Source organism: Oncorhynchus gorbuscha, linkage group LG22 (assembly GCF_021184085.1).
Source record: "Oncorhynchus gorbuscha isolate QuinsamMale2020 ecotype Even-year linkage group LG22, OgorEven_v1.0, whole genome shotgun sequence".
Lineage (NCBI taxonomy): Eukaryota > Metazoa > Chordata > Actinopteri > Salmoniformes > Salmonidae > Oncorhynchus > Oncorhynchus gorbuscha.
In genome coordinates this window covers 12533071-12551931 of record NC_060194.1, presented here as the reverse complement: position 1 = coordinate 12551931, position 18861 = coordinate 12533071, and the positions used below count along the sequence as shown (strand labels likewise).

At 47.1% G+C, this 18861-nt stretch overlaps 1 protein-coding gene across 1 annotated transcript in view; it reads left to right on the top strand.

The window, feature by feature from the left end:
• Positions 1–3646: 3646 nt before the first annotated feature.
• LOC124010165 (phospholipid phosphatase-related protein type 4-like) overlaps positions 3647–18861 on the top strand; it is a 33461-nt gene continuing 18246 nt past the window's right edge. The window contains exons 1-2 of the mRNA XM_046322549.1: positions 3647–4016; positions 17103–17288. Coding sequence (XP_046178505.1) covers positions 3939–4016; positions 17103–17288 — 264 coding nt within the window. The 5' untranslated portion in view covers positions 3647–3938. The remainder of the gene's footprint in view (positions 4017–17102; positions 17289–18861) is intronic.

Genomic DNA, 18861 nt, shown 5'->3' with positions numbered 1-18861 from the left:
ATTGGCCGGGCTAGAGTGGGCATCGAGCCAGGTAAGCTTGGGCAGGCTCGGTGCTCAAGAGCTCCAGTGCGCCTGCACGGTCCGGTCTATCCAGAGCCACCTCCACACACCAGTCCTCCGGTCGCAGCTCCCTGCACCAGGCTTCCTGTGCGTGTCCTCGATCCTGTAGCACCAGTTCCAGCACCACGCACCACGCACCAGGCCTTCTGTGCGCCTCGCCTGTTCAGCACAGCCAGAGCCTTCCTTCCATCCTGCGCTGTCGGAGTCTCTCGCCTGTTCAGCACAGCCAGAGCCTTCCTTCCCTCCTGCGCTACTGGAGTCTCCTGTCTGTTCAGCGCCATCAGAGCCTTCCTTCCCTCCTGCGCTGTCGGAGTCTCCGGCCTGTTCAGCGCTATCAGAGCCTTCCTTCTCTACAGCGCTGCCGGAGCCTCCTGCCTGTTCGGAGCAGCCTGAGCTGTCAGTCTGCATGAAGCAGCCAGAGCTGCCAGTCTGCAAGGAGCTGCTAGTCTGCAAGGTGCTGCCAACCTGCATGGAGCAGTCAGAGCTGTCAGCCTGCATGGAGCAGTCAGAGCTGTCAGCCTGCATGGAGCAGTCAGAGCTGTCAGTCTGTATGAAGCAGCCAGAGCTGTCAGTCTGCAAGGAGCTGCTAGTCTGCAAGGAGCTGTCAGTCTGCAAGTGCTGCCAGCCTGCATGGAGCAGTCAGAGCTGTCAGCCTGCATGGAGCAGTCAGAGCTGTCAGCCTGCATGGAGCAGTCAGAGCTGTCAGTCTGCATGAAGCAGCCAGAGCTGTCAGTCTGTAAGAAGCAGCCAGAGCTGTCAGTCTGCATAGAGCAGCTAGATCCGCCAGTCAGCCATGATCTTCTAGATCTGCCAGAAAACCAGTCTCTTCCAGATCTGCCAGACAACCAGTCTCTTCCAGATCTGCCAGTCAACCAGTCTCTTCCAGATCTGCCAGTCAACCAGTCTCTTCCAGATCTGCCAGTCAACCAGTCTCTTCCAGATCTGCAAGTCAACCAGAATCTTCCAGATCTGCTAGTCAACCAGAATCTTCCACTTCCGCCAGCCAGCCAGGATCTACCGGAGCCTACTACCTGCCTGAGCTTCATCTCAGTACTGGGCTTCCTCTCAGTACTCGGCTTCCTCTCAGTACTGGGCTTCCTCTCAGTACTGGGCTTCCCCTCAGTTCCGGGCTGCCCCTCAGTTCCGGGCTGCCCCTCAGTCCCGAGCTGCCCCTCAGTTCAGTGGGGTTCTGGGTGAGGACTATTAGGCCATGGTCGGCGGCGAGGGTGGATTATCCCAGGACGCGAAGGGGAGGAACTAGGACATTAATGGAGTGGGGTCCACGTCCCGAGCCGGAACCGCCACCATGGACAGACGCCCCCACCCGGACCCTCCCTATGGTTTTGAGGTGCGTCCGGGAGTCCGCACCTTAGGGGGGGGGGGGGGGGGTTCTGTCACGCCTTGGTCTTAGTATTTTGTGTTTTCTTTAATTATTTGTTCAGGCCAGGGTGTGACATGGGTTTATGTTATATTGTATGTTCCTATTGGGGTTTGTAGTATTTGGGATTGCGGCTGATTAGGGGTGTTGTATAGGCTTGGCTGCCTGAGGCGGTTCTCAATCAGAGTCAGGTGATTCTCGTTGTCTCTGATTGGGAACCGTATTTAGGTAGCCTGGGTTTCGCTGTGTATTTTGTGGGTGATTGTTCCTGTCTCTGTGTAGTTTCACCAGATAGGATGTAATTAGATTTCACGTTCCGTTTGTTGTTTTGTATTGTATAGTTATTTCATGTTTCGTCATTTTCATTCATTAAAGAACATGAGTAACAACCACGCTGCATTTCGGTCCGACTCTCTTTCAACAAACGAAGAACGCCGTTACATCCATATAATCTGACATGAGACCCTCTCTCAGCCTAACAGGAATATGACTATGGACATACATCTCAAATTGCTAATCTTACAATAAAGTGTGAAATTAATGATTTTTAATCTAAAAAGCTAATGAAGTGTCTTGTCATGCGTGTTCGTGGAGTAGCCTACCATTAACACCTATTTGGCTCCCATTTAACAAAAGGCATGCATCTGCCTGCCAGCCTGGCTGCGGTGGATATTCTGAGCTGTGAGTGTGTAGGTGTTAATTAAGGACCTTGCATGTTTAACAGCACACCATTGGCAATGTTCCAATACCATTTAATAACACTATTTAGTATATAATCACTGACAGTTATAAAGACTGGAATTTACCTTTATAATATAACTTTTAGTTAGGGCCCCTGGATTTTCCCTGACCATGTGACTTGACCATGAAAAACTCAGGGTGCTCGGGAGTATTTGTAGTTTATCATAAGGATCAAGAGTTTTTCCTGGTCAACTCACGTCTCAGGGCAATATTTATCAGGTCGTTTCAAATAATTGGTCATCAAGGGATGTTACTAAGGTAGTGAGGAAAGGAGGCTGTTCAAAACAATTGGGACGCAACCTTCCCTTTGATTGTAATATTCAAGCTCTAACACTAGATGGCGGACGTTACCAGCTCTGAATTGTGGACACGGGGTGAAACACAAGCCACCCCAAACATTTTTTAAGACTATGGCCTTGGTTAATCAGTTTTGAATCTGATATCTAAAGTCATTGAAGAATGAGTTCAAATTTGGTTGTTTGTTGGGTTGTTGCCCTTTTCTTTTGCATAAATCTGATGTAATAACTGTAATAACATTAGAATGTCTGGTGTTTACATTGAAGGGTGAGGAAAACAAACATTTACTTGGGAGTGTCCTCCTGAATAAAGCTGAAATGACACTTACAACGATACCATGATTACAACTGTCACCACAACCACCACATAAGAACAAATTGAAACAAAAAATAAAAAGTATTAGAATTTACTGACCACATGAAGGAGTTAACAAAGCTGGAGCTGAGGGTTTAAATCCCATGCTCCGTGGCACAATTCAGCTAATTGGCACAAGCAATGGAAGATGTCAGGAATCTCTCACCCAAAGATCTTGTGTGGAATAACAAACAAGCGAAAACCAGCTAAAGTGACTGGATTGGAAAGCATTCTGCATAAAAGGAAACACACAAGAAAAGTTGAGGATGTTTTTGTGTTGTACAGCAATGAAGTTAGAGGTGGGTATTTGTATGTGTCTGTCGGTCTGTCCTCTGTCTGTCTGTCTGTCTGTCTGTCTGTCTGTCTGTCTGTCTGTCTGTCTGTCTGTCTGTCTGTCTGTCTGTCTGTCTGTCTGTCTGTCTGCCTGAATCTCTCTGTTCAAGACCCTTAGGCTACTATAGCAAAATATGCATAAAAGGCTTAGGTGATCTATCTATTACCAGTAGCCTAGATATGCAATTCTGCTTCAATTCCCCACTGCAATTATTACATGTATTTTGTGTTCAATGACAGATGCTTACATGAAAATGAACAATGAGTGCAGAGCTAGAGGGTCTACAATCGTTATATGTGTAGCACGTACACACACACGCTTCCAATGCACCGTGTATTCATTCGGGTGTGCGCGTACTTCCATGCGTGCCACCCGTGTGAAAAATAGGTTTTTAGCACACTTGTTCTGACGTCACTTGCATCGATCTTTTTGCATTTTCCTTCTCGTTGCAACGTCGTTGTTGTCACCTGCAAAATATTCAATACTCCAAAGGAATACAATGCAATATTCGGATCATGTTTTCCCCACTAGATATCTAAATACGCACAACATTTTTTATTTTTCCATTCGGTTTTGCGGTTTGCTTCGATAGTGATTTGGTGCGCGAGTGACTGGCTGCAGTGGAGCCGTACATTCAACACAAGCGCGACACTTGGCGATGAAGCTGAAACCACCAGCTACAGAAGCGTAATCTCTTACATTGCCAAAATTACGGGCGGAATTAAATACAACTCTCTGTCTCCGGCCTCTCAAAGGAGAGACAGGAGGTTCATCATGTCTGCTAAAGAGAGACTAAAAGGGAAGGTGACCAAAGACAGCGTCACCTTGCTGCCTTGTTTCTATTTCGTTGAGGTAGGTGAGTTTTACCATTCCGCGACAGCTCCAATGCGCATTGAACCGCTGGCGCTGGAGTAGCCTCGAGAAACAATGTGTTTTGAATGAATATGCGGTGACTGACAGCGGAAATGTAACGAAATACAGCTGTATCATATTTTATGCACAACACCACATTGCCTACAGGTAGCCGCGCAGAATGTGTGGCAGTCACGGCGGCACTGTGTATTGGTATGGCAGTCACGTTGAAGGCTAGGATGAATGATGAGGCAGGCTGCCCTGAAACTACTTATTCAAGGTTAACGAGCTGGCGGTGGGGACTATCTTCATGTCTTTCTGTCATGTGTCATATAACAGATTCATACAGTAGCCAATCAACTGAAGTGTTGAACATGACAAACAATAATAATAATTTCACTCTCATCTGAATAGTCACATCACTCTTGTTTCATATCTGTTTCATTGCTCATATAACTCAACACCCACATCATTTAGAGAGTGTTCATAAAAACTAGTTGGACTATGCAAAAATGACTCAAAGAATGAAGCATGTTTAGCCTTGTTTGTTTTCACCCAAGCAGGGATCATGAATATTAATATGCCATGCCAGTTGATGCAGGCCTACTGTTTTAAACAGCCTGTTACACCCATGTCAAATATTCATGTAGCCAAGGGCGTTTTGCATTTTGTGTGATTCGAGGCCTAATCGACAGACAGGTAGTAATGGTACCTGCTGAATCTGGGAGTTCTCCATGATGGTGAAGACTGCTGTGTAGTTACAAAGCATTACTTGTTATGCTGGTGAATGAGGACCCAAAAGCGACTTAACGAAAACAGAGTCTTTATTCCAGTATATGACAAAAGTAATAATCCTGGAAAAAATCAAGAAGAAAACAAAACAGGAAAAAACTTAAATCCACTCGTAGTAACGAGGACAGACTGGAGACTCGACCATTGACTGCAGGTTGCTTCGGGAAGGCACCGACCGTAGCAGACTAAGACACCTGCTCACACGCAGCATCTGAAGGAGACAAAACACGACAGGGCGAGACAAGGACACAGAACAGCGTACATCATACAAGGATCCGACAAGGACAGAAGCGGAAAACAAGGGGAGAAATAGGGCTCTAATCAGAGGGCAAAATAGGGGACAGGTGTGAAAAGAGTAAATGAGTGAGTTAGGAGAATGAGGAACATCTGGGAGCAGGAACGGAACGATAGAGAGAAGAGAGAGAGGGAGGGGGAGAGAGAGGGATAGAAAAAGGGAACGAACCTAATAAGACCAGCAGGGGGAAACGAACAGAAGGGAAAGCACAAGGACAAGACAATATATGACAAAACATGACAGTACCCCCCCACTCACCGAGCGCCTCCTGGCGCACTCGAGGAGGAACACTGGCGGCAACGGAGGAAATCATAGATCACAAACGGTCCAGCACGTCCCGAGAAAGAACCCAACTCCTCTCCTCAGACCGTAACGGAAGACGAAGAAGAGGGAATCTAGGGCTACTACTCTAAAAAAAAATGAGACACGGGTAGAGAACTGTAAGCTTTAGAGCAAACAGGACCAAACAGGCCAGGAGAGTAACAACTAGGGACAGACTGAGACACAGCAAGGCTAAGACCAGGAACAGGAGAGGCGGTGGCTGTGGACAGACTGAGACACAGCAAGTGCAGGAGCAGGACCAGGAGAGATGCGGTGGCAGGGAACAGACTGAGACACAGCAAGGGCAGGAGAGATGCGGTGGCTGGGGACAGACTGAGACCCAGCAAGACCAGGAGCAGAAGCAGAAAAAAAGTTACCAGACTTATTCTGCGCGCAGTCCGAACAAGCAGCCACGAAACGGCGCGTGTCACGCTCCTGAGTAGGCCACCAAAACCGCTGGCGAATAGAAGCAAGCGTACCCCGAACGCCGGGGTGGCCAGCTAACTTGGCAGAGTGCGCCCACTGAAGAACAGCCAGACGAGTAGAGACAGGAAGGAAAAGAAGGTTACTAGGACAAGCGCGCGGCGACGGAGTGTGAGTGAGTGCTTGCTTAACCTGTCTCTCAATTCCCCAGACAGTCAACCCGACAACACGCCCATCAGGAAGGATCCCCTCGGGATCGGTAGAAGCCACAGAAGAACTAAAGATACGGGATAAAGCATGAGGCTTGGTGTTCTTAGTACCCGGGCAATAAGAAATAACGAACTCGAAACGAGCGAAAAACAACGCCCAACGAGCATGACGCGCATTCAGTCGTTTGGCAGAACGGATGTACTCAAGGTTCCTTTGGTCAGTCCAAACGACAAAAGGAACGGTCGCCCCTCCAACCACTGTCGCCATTCGCCTAGGGCTAAACGGATGGCGAGCAGTTCGCGGTTAGCCACATCATAGTTACGTTCCGACGGCGACAGGCGATGAGAAAAATACGCGCAAGGGTGGACCCCATCGTCAGTATCGGAGCGCTGGGACAGAATGGCTCCCACGCCCACCCCCGACGCGTCAACCTCGACAATTAACTGTTTAGTGACGTCAGGTGCAACAAGGATAGGAGCGGATGCAAAACGCTTCTTGAGGAGATCAGAACTACAATCATACGACCGGTGAGGAGGAAGGGAGTTGGTTCTGGACCGACTGAAGACCGTGCGCAGATCATGATATTCCTCCGGCACTCCTGTCAAATCACCAGGTTCCTCCTGTGAAGAGGGAGCAGAAGAAACAGGAGGAATAGCAGACATTAAACACTTCACATGACAAGAAACGTTCCAGGAAAGGATAGAATTACTAGACCAATCAAAAGAAGGATTATGACACACTAGCCAGGGATGACCCAAAACAACAGGTGTAAAAGGTGAACAAAAAATCAAAAAAGAAATGGTCTCACTATGGTTACCAGATACTGTGAGGGTTAAAGGTAGTGTTTCACATAATATACTGGGGAGAGGACTACCATCCAAGGCGAACATGACCGTGGGCTCCCCTAACTGTCTGAGAGGAATGTCATGTTCCCGAGCCCAGGCTTCGTCCATAAAACAGCCCTCCGCCCCAGAGTCTATTAATGCACTGCAGGAAGCTGCCGATCCGGTCCAGCGTAGATGGACCGGCAAGGTAGTACAGGTACTTGACGGAGAGGACAGTCTAGTAGCGCTTATCAGTCGCCCACCGCTTACTGATGAGCTCTGGCCTTTAACTGGACATGAAATGACAAAATGACCAGCGGAACCGCAATAGAGACAGAGGTGGTTGGTGATTCTCCGTTCCCTCTCCTTAGTCGAAATGCGAATACCCCCCAGCTGCATGGGCTCAACACCTGAGTCAGTGGGGAAAGATGGTAGTGTCGGAGAGAGGGGGGACACAGTTAACGCGAGCTCTCTTCTATGAGCTCGGTGACGAAGATCTACCCGTCGTTCAATGCGAATAGCGAGTTCAATCAAAGAATCCACGCTGGATGGAACCTCCCGAGAGAGAATCTCATCCTTAACCTTAGCGTGGAGTCCCTCCAGAAAACGAGCGAGCAACGCCTGCTCGTTCCAGTTACTGGAGGCAGCAAGAGTGCGAAACTCTATAGAGTAATCCGTTATGGATCGATTACCTTGACATAGGGAAGACAGGGACCAGGAAGCTTCTTTCCCAAAAACAGAACGATCAAAAACCCTTATCATCTCCTCTTTATAGTTCAGATAATCGTTAGTACACTCAGCGCTTGCCTCCCAGATAGCTGTGCCCCACTGCCGAGCCCGACTAGTAAGGAGTGATATGACGTAGGCAATCCGAGCTCTCTCTCTTGAGTATGTGTTGGGCTGGAGAGAGAACACAATATCACACTGGGTGAGAAAGGAGCGGCACTCAGTGGGCTGCCCAGAGTAACATGGTGGGTTATTAACCCTAGGTTCCGGAGACTCGGAAGACCCGGAAGTAGCTGGTGGCACGAGACGAAGACTCTGATACTGTCCTGAGAGGTCGGAGACCTGAGCGGCCAGGGTCTCAACGGCATGCCGAGCAGCAGACAATTCCTGCCCGTGTCTGCCGAGCATCGCTCCCTGGAACTCGAGAGTAGAGTAGAGAGAATCCATAGTCGCTGGGTCCATTCTTGGTCGGATCCTTCTGTTATGCTGGTGAATGAGGACCCAAAAGCGACTTAATGAAAACAGAGTCTTTATTCCAGTATATGACAAAAGTAATAATCCTGGAAAAAATCAAGAAGAAAACAAAACAGGAAAAAAATTAAATCCACTCGTAGTAACGAGGACAGACTGGAGACTCGACCATTGACTGCAGGTTGCTTCGGGAAGGCACCGACCGTAGCAGACTAAGACACCTGCTCACACGCAGCATCTGAAGGAGACAAAACACGACAGGGCGAGACAAGGACACAGAACAGCGTACATCATACAAGGATCCGACAAGGACAGAAGCGGAAAACAAGGGGAGAAATAGGGCTCTAATCAGAGGGCAAAATAGGGGACAGGTGTGAAAAGAGTAAATGAGTGAGTTAAGAGAATGAGGAACAGCTGGGAGCAGGAACGGAACGATAGAGAGAAGAGAGAGAGGGAGGGGGAGAGAGAGGGATAGAAAAAGGGAACGAACCTAATAAGACCAGCAGGGGGAAACGAACAGAAGGGAAAGCACAAGGACAAGACAATATATGACAAAACATGACATTACTGTGGGTTTAATGACGCTCCACCAAATATGTTGGCCATGTTTTCCATTCATTATAGATCGATTGATGATTAACTATAGATGATTACCTGAAAAAAAACATCAGGTTGGTCCTTGAAATAATGAATTTTAGAATCAGAATCCACATAGACATCATACAGAATATACAATATCGGAACACTAACCATAAAACATAAAACTCTAGAGTGTTTTATAGGCTGATTACAGTGGGAATATACCATTTACAGATGGGAAATATCTATATAAGCAGAGGAAGGGATGTTGCCTTGGTGAATACAGTATACAGTGTTGGGCCATTGCAATAGAGTGCAGATTGGTATTCGAGGTCATTAATGACAAGGTGCAGTAATCGGCCCAATGCAAAGTCACTTAATCCCTATGAGCCTGATGGCTGGTTGATGAGGGCCACAGCAGGGGGGAAACTGTTCAGGTGGCAGGCAATTTTGGTCATGAGTCTTTGACAGATGGGGTGTCCGGAGTGGGCGGCGTCAGCGATGATCTGACCTACACGCTTACTTGTCCTGGAGGCGTGCAGGTCCCTGATGGAAGGCAGGTGACAACCGGTGACCTCCGCAGACCAGACGATGCACTGCAGTTTGCCCTTGCAGCGGGTAGACGCAGATCCAAACCAGACGGTGATAGAAGAGGTGAGGATGGACTCCTTTGGTCACGTTCTCCCCCTATACGAGGCTATATGGCCTGGTTCTTGAATGGACATATCGGAGAAGGCTAGATCCCCATATTAAGTTGAACAAGCTTCCTCATGGGGCTTCTAAACTACAGGCAGGAGGGTTGTATTGCAAACATGTCGTTGAGATGCAGAGGTTCCCTTCACTTTGTCCGTCAAGCCGATGAAAGTCAACACTGACTTCTTTGGTTTCAGTCACTATTGGAAATATATGTCCCTATGGATATGAGTTGAGGATGAACACCATAAATGTCCTGCTAACTTGTGAGTTTGATGTGGCTCTGACTGTTTAACTGGCCACAACTCCATATTAAGAAGGTCTTTGTAATGTTTGGTATGCTCAGTGTATGTCTGGATTGGAGAATATGTGGGCCGTGCAGGCTTAAAGGCCCAGTGCCTTTAAGCACTGATGTTGGAATTAGAGCTGTTTAAAAAGACTGCCTGAAATTTCAGCCTGTTTTGGCTGGGTGGAGTTTTGGCCTGCCTGGTGACATCACCTGGAGTTAATAATATTTATATTATGTTAATAGACCTATAAGAAAGGAAGTTCCAAACCTCTCTGCCAATAACAGTTAGTTTTCAGTTTTCCCCCTCTCCACTCAGACCACTCCCAGACAGTCCTAGTAACATTTTTGATTGAGAAATTGCTCTTTACTAAGAAGCTATTTCTGTTTCTTATTGACCATTTTGATTGAAAGCAATCACAGTAAGGTACTTAATTGTTACCCAGAAAATATTTGATATTGAGATTTTTAAAAAAAACGGCTGCATTGGACTTTAACGGTCCAACTAATAACAGAGCTGGCTTTAGTTCAATAGTAGCCTCTGCCGAGTCCCCAACAACTGGACGGTCCGGTTTTCAAGGGAAATGGAAAGAGAGCCTGTGACGAGACTTCCACTTTTGGACGCTAACAAAGCGACCCTCCATCTTAACTCCTCCACATTTACTGGATTCATTGAACAGTGCACAAGAGAACCTCCCCCAACAGTTATTTTTCTTCTTCTGTTCAAGACCAGTATTTAGGGCAGGGGTATTCCAATCTGACCCTACGAGGTCCAGAGCCTGCTGCTTTTCTGTTCTTCCTGATCATTTATTGCACCCACCTGGTGTCCCAGGTCTAAACCAGTCCCTGATTAGAGGGGAATCACCCGCCTGGTGTCCCAGGTCTAAACCAGTCCCTGATTAGAGGGGAATCACCCGCCTGGTGTCCCAGGTCTAAACCAGTCCCTGATTAGAGGGGAATCACCCGCCTGGTGTCCCAGGTCTAAACCAGTCCCTGATTAGAGGGGAATCACCCACCTGGTGTCCCAGGTCTAAATCAGTCCCTGATTAGAGGGGAATCACCCGCCTGGTGTCCCAGGTCTAAACCAGTCCCTGATTAGAGGGGAATCACCCACCTGGTGTCCCAGGTCTAAACCAGTCCCTGATTAGAGGGGAATCACCCACCTGGTGTCCCAGGTCTAAATCAGTCCCTGATTAGAGGGGAATCACCCGCCTGGTGTCCCAGGTCTAAACCAGTCCCTGATTAGAGGGGAATCACCCGCCTGGTGTCCCAGGTCTAAACCAGTCCCTGATTAGAGGGGAATCACCCACCTGGTGTCCCAGGTCTAAACCAGTCCCTGATTAGAGGGGAATCACCCACCTGGTGTCCCAGGTCTAAATCAGTCCCTAATTAGAGGGGAATCACCCGCCTGGTGTCCCAGGTCTAAATCGGTCCCTGATTAGAGGGGAATCAGCCACCTGGTGTCCCAGGTCTAAATCGGTCCCTGATTAGAGGGGAATCAGCCACCTGGTGTCCCAGGTCTAAATCGGTCCCTGATTAGAGGGGAATCAGCCGCCTGGTGTCCCAGGTCTAAACCAGTCCCTGATTAGAGGGGAATCACCCACCTGGTGTCCCAGGTCTAAATCAGTCCCTAATTAGAGGGGAATCACCCGCCTGGTGTCCCAGGTCTAAACCAGTCCCTGATTAGAGGGGAATCACCCACCTGGTGTCCCAGGTCTAAATCAGTCCCTGATTAGAGGGGAATCACCCACCTGGTGTCCCAGGTCTAAATCAGTCCCTGATTAGAGGGGAATCACCCACCTGGTGTCCCAGGTCTAAATCAGTCCCTGATTAGAGGGGAATCACCCGCCTGGTGTCCCAGGTCTAAACCAGTCCCTGATTAGAGGGGAATCACCCGCCTGGTGTCCCAGGTCTAAACCAGTCCCTGATTAGAGGGGAATCACCCGCCTGGTGTCCCAGGTCTAAACCAGTCCCTGATTAGAGGGGAATCACCCGCCTGGTGTCCCAGGTCTAAACCAGTCCCTGATTAGAGGGGAATCACCCGCCTGGTGTCCCAGGTCTAAATCAGTCCCTGATTAGAGGGGAATCACCCACCTGGTGTCCCAGGTCTAAACCAGTCCCTGATTAGAGGGGAATCACCCGCCTGGTGTCCCAGGTCTAAACCAGTCCCTGATTAGAGGGGAATCACCCGCCTGGTGTCCCAGGTCTAAACCAGTCCCTGATTAGAGGGGAATCAGCCACCTGGTGTCCCAGGTCTAAATCGGTCCCTGATTAGAGGGGAATCACCCACCTGGTGTCCCAGGTCTAAACCAGTCCCTGATTAGAGGGGAATCAGCCACCTGGTGTCCCAGGTCTAAATCGGTCCCTGATTAGAGGGGGACAATGGAGAAAAAAAAGGCAGTGGAACTGGCTTCGAGGTCCAGAGTTGAGTTTGAGGGATGTAGGGGATCTAGTTTCACGCGTGTCTTTTATGGCTGCTACGTTAGGTTAGTTCAATAGTTCATTCCATTCTATACCATTCCATACCATTCTATACCATTCTATACCATTCCATACCATTCTTGGACGCAGTGACTGTAGTGGATGGCAATGCTAGTTTTGACCAAATGTGGGTTGCCTTCTCCATCCCCATAAATGCACAACAAGTCTGATATCAGTAAAAAAAAGTCAGTGGAAAGGTGAGTAAAAAATAAGATTAGAGTAATGAAAATGGAGAACCACACGGTGGTACAGAGTATCTCGTTTTAGCACCATGGAGAGTTCTCTGCTCCAGCCTCTATTTCTTCCTCGGTTCATTTCTCTTTAGCCGATGTCGACTGTGTTTACTATGCTTGAGTAAGCATAAAGACGCTCAACGGGATATGAAGAACGGCTAACTCTTGTCTATGTGTGACATTAACAAGAAGGATTGCCCTGGGTAAGAGAGAGAGAGAAGAGAGAGAGAGAGAGTGAGTGATCATTGTAATATAAAAGTGTCATACCATGGGACTTAAATCACTGCCCTGGTGGCCCAGCCTGCTCTACCATGGGATTGAATAGAAGGGAATATACAATGAAAAACAAAACGTTATATCTCTACCACAACAACAACAAAAAATCATTATGAAAAGTGGAAGCATGTAAAGTGTAATCCACAACCTCAATTGATGTATAATATGTTGGTAAAAGGTATGGTGACTATTTATTCAGAGCTACGGTAAGGAAAGAAAAATGTGGCTGATAAACCATTGGTCGCTCAACCGGGGAAACTGTGTTATTCTAACATAAATATTCAATGTGACACTGCATTTTTTAAATATGCCCTTAGGCGGGGAACAACCCACTGTCCCTCCTTCAGTCGATTTACATCGATGCTCCTTTACGATCGCTTAAGGACAGGCAAGATAATCGTGCAGATCATCATTTAGTTAAGTTCTTTATGGAGCTCAATTAGTCAATTAACTGGTGGCATCATAGCGAGCAGAGAGCCTACAAAGAACCTGGATTGCAGTAATCGAACAAGATGCAGGAACAAGCTCTTAGTAAGCTCTTATTAAACGAGCATGAGGTTGCAAAGTGCGATCAGTATGGTGGGCAACCAGGCAGCACAGCTCCTCAGGTGTTTGTTTGCGATTAGCTTTATACCCATCATTTTTTGGCAAATGTAAGACGCTTCGGAAAGGAATGCATGTGGATGGATTGGATTGTGATGAACAATACGGTAGAAATTGTGGCACTGTGGCATATAGGCCTACTCTATATATCTCTTCATCATCATTCATGTTATGGAAGGGGCTCAGTTGCTTCAATGGTCCTGTGAGTACGCGGCTTGCCTTGCGTCCATCTACCCTACCTATTTATTACTAGCGTTAAGCTATGTATTATTCTGCAGCTTTATTTAGTGCATTGCAACGTAATTGAACTAATATTAAGTCGCCATTGTTGTGTTTGAAGAGATGTGCCGCTTCATTCACCTTGCTTCTGTGTTTGTTTGGTTATACTGTCATATCAATAACGTCTCACACACGAGCAGATGGTTTAAGAAACATTTCACAGTTCTTAGTTTACATGGTCCACATTTAGCTATCATTAAAAGTAAGAAATGACTCACTTTAGATATATATGTAAATACATTTTTAATTGTATTTTTTTACCCCTTTTTCGCCCCAGTTTGTAGTTACAATCTTGTCCCATCACTGCATCTCCCGTAAGGACTCGGGAGAGACAAAGGTCGAGATCCATGCGTCCTCCGAAACACAAACCCGACAAGCCACACTGCTCGCTTATTGACACACTGCTCGCTTAACCCGGAACCCAGCCGCACCAATGGGTCGGAGGAAACACTGTAGAGCTGGTGACCCGAAGTCAGCGTGCATGCGCCCGGCCCACCACAAAGGAGTCGCTAGAGCGCAAGGGGACAAGAACATCCCGGGCCTGACAAACCCCCTAACCCTGACGACGCTGGGCCAATTGTGCACTGCTTCATAGGTCTCCCGGTCACAACACAGCCCAGAATCGAACCCAGATCTCTAGAGACCCTTCTAGGACTGAAATTCAGTGCCTTTGTATTGCTGCACCACTCGGGAGGCCACATATATATACACATATATTTTTTTACATGCAGCAATTTTGTGAAATCATACAACAATTAATGTGTACTAGAGTAATAGAAAAATAACAGGAGCTGAAGCAAGTATTCACTGAATACCACATTAGAATGTTGACAGGAAGAAATGTTCTAAGGAATGTTCCCTATTGTAGATCACTTTGATAGTGGTTGTCTGAACAGGAGAGTGGGAGGCTGGGTTTCATGAATCATATTGTGAACCCATCCAAGAGACTGCTGCATTCCCAGTCACCTCAACTCATCCTCAGACATCAAGTGGGATTTGGGGACCTTTCAATCATCATGGCCTGTTTACCAATGGAATTATCAATTGAAACTCGAAACGTGAGCTTGCAGCAGCCTTTTAGAGATGTTAATTCTTACATTGTTTCCCCCATGTCCGATATGTGCTTCCGATCCTAGGGGGAGGCAATGTGCCGCATTGGGTGCCCATTCACATTGCCTTGTGGGGTTGGTGCCACATTTTGGAGCAGGGGTCTAGTTTCTCTCTGTTGAGTACGTAAATGTACGGCCTCTGTATTGTTTCGGGCTTAGGGATTGTATGGACGTATGGTTCTATGCTATTATTAGAGTGTAAATACTGTGATGTATTTTCAGAAAGATAATGTCACCTCTGTAGAAGTGAGTTGGTATGACCCATTCCAGGTAGGAGAGTTACCAACTATGGTGCATGTTTTGACAGTTTGTTTCAGACCTTCAAGGGCTGGAGGAAAATGTATCTGCGTTGTCCCTCTGCGATAGTAATGATGCTTGTTCTGTGTGCAGCTTTAAGGAAAAACAGCTGTCGGACACTCTGAAGTGTTTACCAGACAGTTATTCTATCTTTTCTGATTTTCTAGGATCCGCTTTGTTAAATATCGAGTTGACTGTCTACCACTATAATCTTGCTGTAAATAGAACAGCTGACTCCAAGAATCCTTCATTTTTGAAGAAGTGTAAATGACTTGAATTAGAGCTCAATCAATGCTTGAAGCTGGAGAAACTCACATGAGCGATAGGGGAGTGGAGTTTCTCCTTACGATGTAACCTTTGCATGACTCTGTGACCTTGAATCTGGTTCCCTGGTGGTCGCTAAGACTGTAACTTGGGCACAGTCTTCTAGTTGGTCAAGAAAACCCCAACCTCATAGCTCTGTGTCCGTTTCTTGTTACTTACAACCTCATGCTAATCACATTAGATAAATTTGCTCAACTGTCCCGCGGGGGGGGGGGCAGTTGAGCAATTCAGCTTGGTGGGGGTATTACTACAGTAACACCCCCACCAACAGAGAATGGTTGCTCTCACTGGTGTTACATCTGTAAATGCCATCACAGCCTCTGAAGATGCCTTTGGTCAGCTGCAAAAAGATAAACATTTCCCTTCAAATGTATTTTCCCTTGAAACGCTTCCATATATATATATTTGTTTGGTTAATCAATAGTCCTCATGCATCCTCAGCAGACTGCGTGCTATGCCATTCCGTCGCTGTTGTAATAATGTGTCATCCCCACTGCAAGGGGTACATGGAAACCGCCTGTGTGATTTCTGGAGTAGCACATTTCTCACAGAGCTCTTGGGTTGTTCTGAAGTGGAGTGCACTACGAAGGGAGAATTAATGGGAAATCTACCCTATGTAATCGCTGTGCTTTCATAAACCGCTCGTGTTGTGTTCTCCATGTTCACAGTTCGTGTTGTTGTGTTGGTTCTGTATGCTCTATGCGGTGTGGTACACAGTGTTGTTGTGTTGGTTCTGTATGCACTATGCGGTGTGGTACACAGTGCTGTTGTGTTGGTTCTGTATGCACTATGCGGTGTGGTACACAGTGTTGTTGTGTTGGTTCTGTATGCACTATGCGGTGTGGTACACAGTGCTGTTGTGTTGGTTCTGTATGCACTATGCGGTGTGGTACACAGTGCTGTTGTGTTGGTTCTGTATGCACTATGCGGTGTGGTACACAGTGCTGTTGTGTTGGTTCTGTATGCACTATGCGGTGTGGTACACAGTGTTGTTGTGTTGGTTCTGTATGCACTATGCGGTGTGGTACACAGTGTTGTTGTGTTGGTTCTGTATGCACTATGCGGTGTGGTACACAGTGCTGTTGTGTTGGTTCTGTATGCACTATGCGGTGTGGTACACAGTGTTGTTGTGTTGGTTCTGTATGCACTATGCGGTGTGGTACACAGTGTTGTTGTGTTGGTTCTGTATGCACTATGCGGTGTGGTACACAGTGCTGTTGTGTTGGTTCTGTATGCACTATGCGGTGTGGTACACAGTGTTGTTGTGTTGGTTCTGTATGCACTATGCGGTGTGGTACACAGTGCTGTTGTGCTTGGGTAACAGATGGTTATCAACAAAGTGCTAGGCGGTAAATCTCTTAAGACTGTGGAATTCTGTCGGGATCCAATCACTCTTTAGCGCAATGGTGTTTCATATCAAAACAGTTATCATCATTGTATTCTATATGTGTCTTAGTTTGCTAAATGAAGTCGCTAAACGGAAACAGGGGCCCCTTTGTGGCCCTGTCTGGAAGAGCATTGCTGTTTAAAAAGGCTAACATCTCAGTGCTCAGGAAGGATGTCATTTTGAAGAATAGTGGGTTGTATTTTGGATGGCTTGTCCGACAGGGATCTTATAGTAGTTTGCTTTCTGTCTGCTGCCTGCCATATGTTATCATGACAGCTTCTAACCTTTCTCCCCCCCTCTCTGTCTCTCATTTCTCTCTCTCCTCTCTTTCTGAAAGATCTGCCTATTGCGCTCCTCTGCTTAATCTCTCTCTTTCTCTTTCTGTCTTCCTCTATCCTCCTCTCAACCTCATCTCTCTCTCTCTGTCTTCCCTACCATTCCCCCTCTCCCCCCTCCCTCCCCACTCTCTCCCTCCAGCTCCCGATCATGGCTTCCTCTGTGGTCAGCCTGTATTTCCTGGAGCTGACCGACGTGTTCAAACCGGTGCGGTTGGGCTACAGCTGCAATGACCGCAGTCTGAGCATGCCCTACATCAGGCCCGCTGAGGAAGTCATCCCTTTCCTCATGCTCTTCAGCCTGGCCTTCGCTGGACCTACAGCTACGGTCAGTATAACCACAAACCTCATTCCCTCGCTCCCTATTGGTTGCCGGAAGGGTGCAGCATCATAGCCTGTTTCCAGATCTGTTTTTGGCGTCTTACCAACTCCTAGTCAATTTACTTTCATTCCGGTGTTCGCTGAACTCACAGTCAGTGTTCAACCAAATGTATTCTTAGGGGATCACTTCTTAGGGTTTAGGGCCTGTGCTGGAAAACTCACTCCGTCCTGGTTTACTCACTGTGTGTGTGCTTAGTCCCCCTCTAAGGGTTCCATATTCAGATTGTCAGCTAAATTCACTCTTCGTGTTTCATTTCTAAGGGCTTACTCACGGCCAGCATGCCCTTAATCTCAGTGTGTTCCCTCCTAAGGGTTCCTCCACATTTCAGTAGTCACATATGGTTTATTCATGCTGAATGAGAGTTCAGGGAGAATCCAACGGGCTTAACTTACACTGTCTGAGGTTCACTTCAAAAAGGTATGCCTTTTCATATCTTAGCATGCTCATTTACCTAGACTTACTATATCAGAAGGGTTTTCTCCCAATGGTATGTCACAATGTGTTTACTCATGCAGATGAATTCACTCCTAGGCTGTAGGATCACTTCTAAGGGTTCACTCACCCAGAAGTGTACACTCCCTAGGTTTTTTCCCCCTTTACAGTGGATTTACCTTTAGGGTCTAGTGAAGAATAGGTTTTCATTGTTTTCAAATGTAATATCTCACTCTTCCAAAAGTGTTCTGTCTTTGGGCTCGTAAGGGTTTCAAGTGCCATCACTTTGCTAAAGGTCTTGGTTTTGAAATAGTTTCTTCCATAAAGATAACATCTATGGTGTTCTATCTGTTGTCTCTTCTCTATATTAGACACTTCTCATGTGAGGAAACAACAGACCTGAAGGTGTCCGCGATACAGTTTCCCATGGTCCTTTTATGGAAAGTGTTGGCCTACACGTTCCAAAACATCTTCAGATTTCTCTGGTTAATAATTGCGTGTTATATTCATACAATCCTTAGCATCACTCTGCTGCTGCTGCTCTCTCTATGGTCCTCAGCAAAAATTCCCCTGACAGCGTCTCGCTCGGCGACACATTCTCTTTCTCTCTTTCGGCTGTTATCACCTAGGCAACCTGCGGGGTGTTGTGCTTCTTGCGGTGTCATGCTTTGTCTCTCAGACCCATACAGTTTGGCTGGCGCTGTCAGCTTCTATTTGGACTGTTGCCCACCTAGGGCCACTGGCTGAACATCAACACAGACAGACAGACAGACAGACAGACAGACAGACAGACAGACAGACAGACAGACAGACAGACAGACAGACAGACAGACAGACAGACAGACAGACAGACAGACAGACAGACAGACAGACAGACAGACAGACAGACAGACAGACAGACAGACAGACAGACAGACAGACAGGCAGGCAGGCAGACAGACAGACAGACAGACAGGCAGACAGGCAGGCAGACAGGCAGACATCTCTCTGGTCCTGTGGTGATTTTTTTGTTGTTGTTAAAGCCCTATAGTATCCTACTGCATGCTTTATTTAACAGGTGGCCCCTGGGGTGCTTAGAATGGCAGTT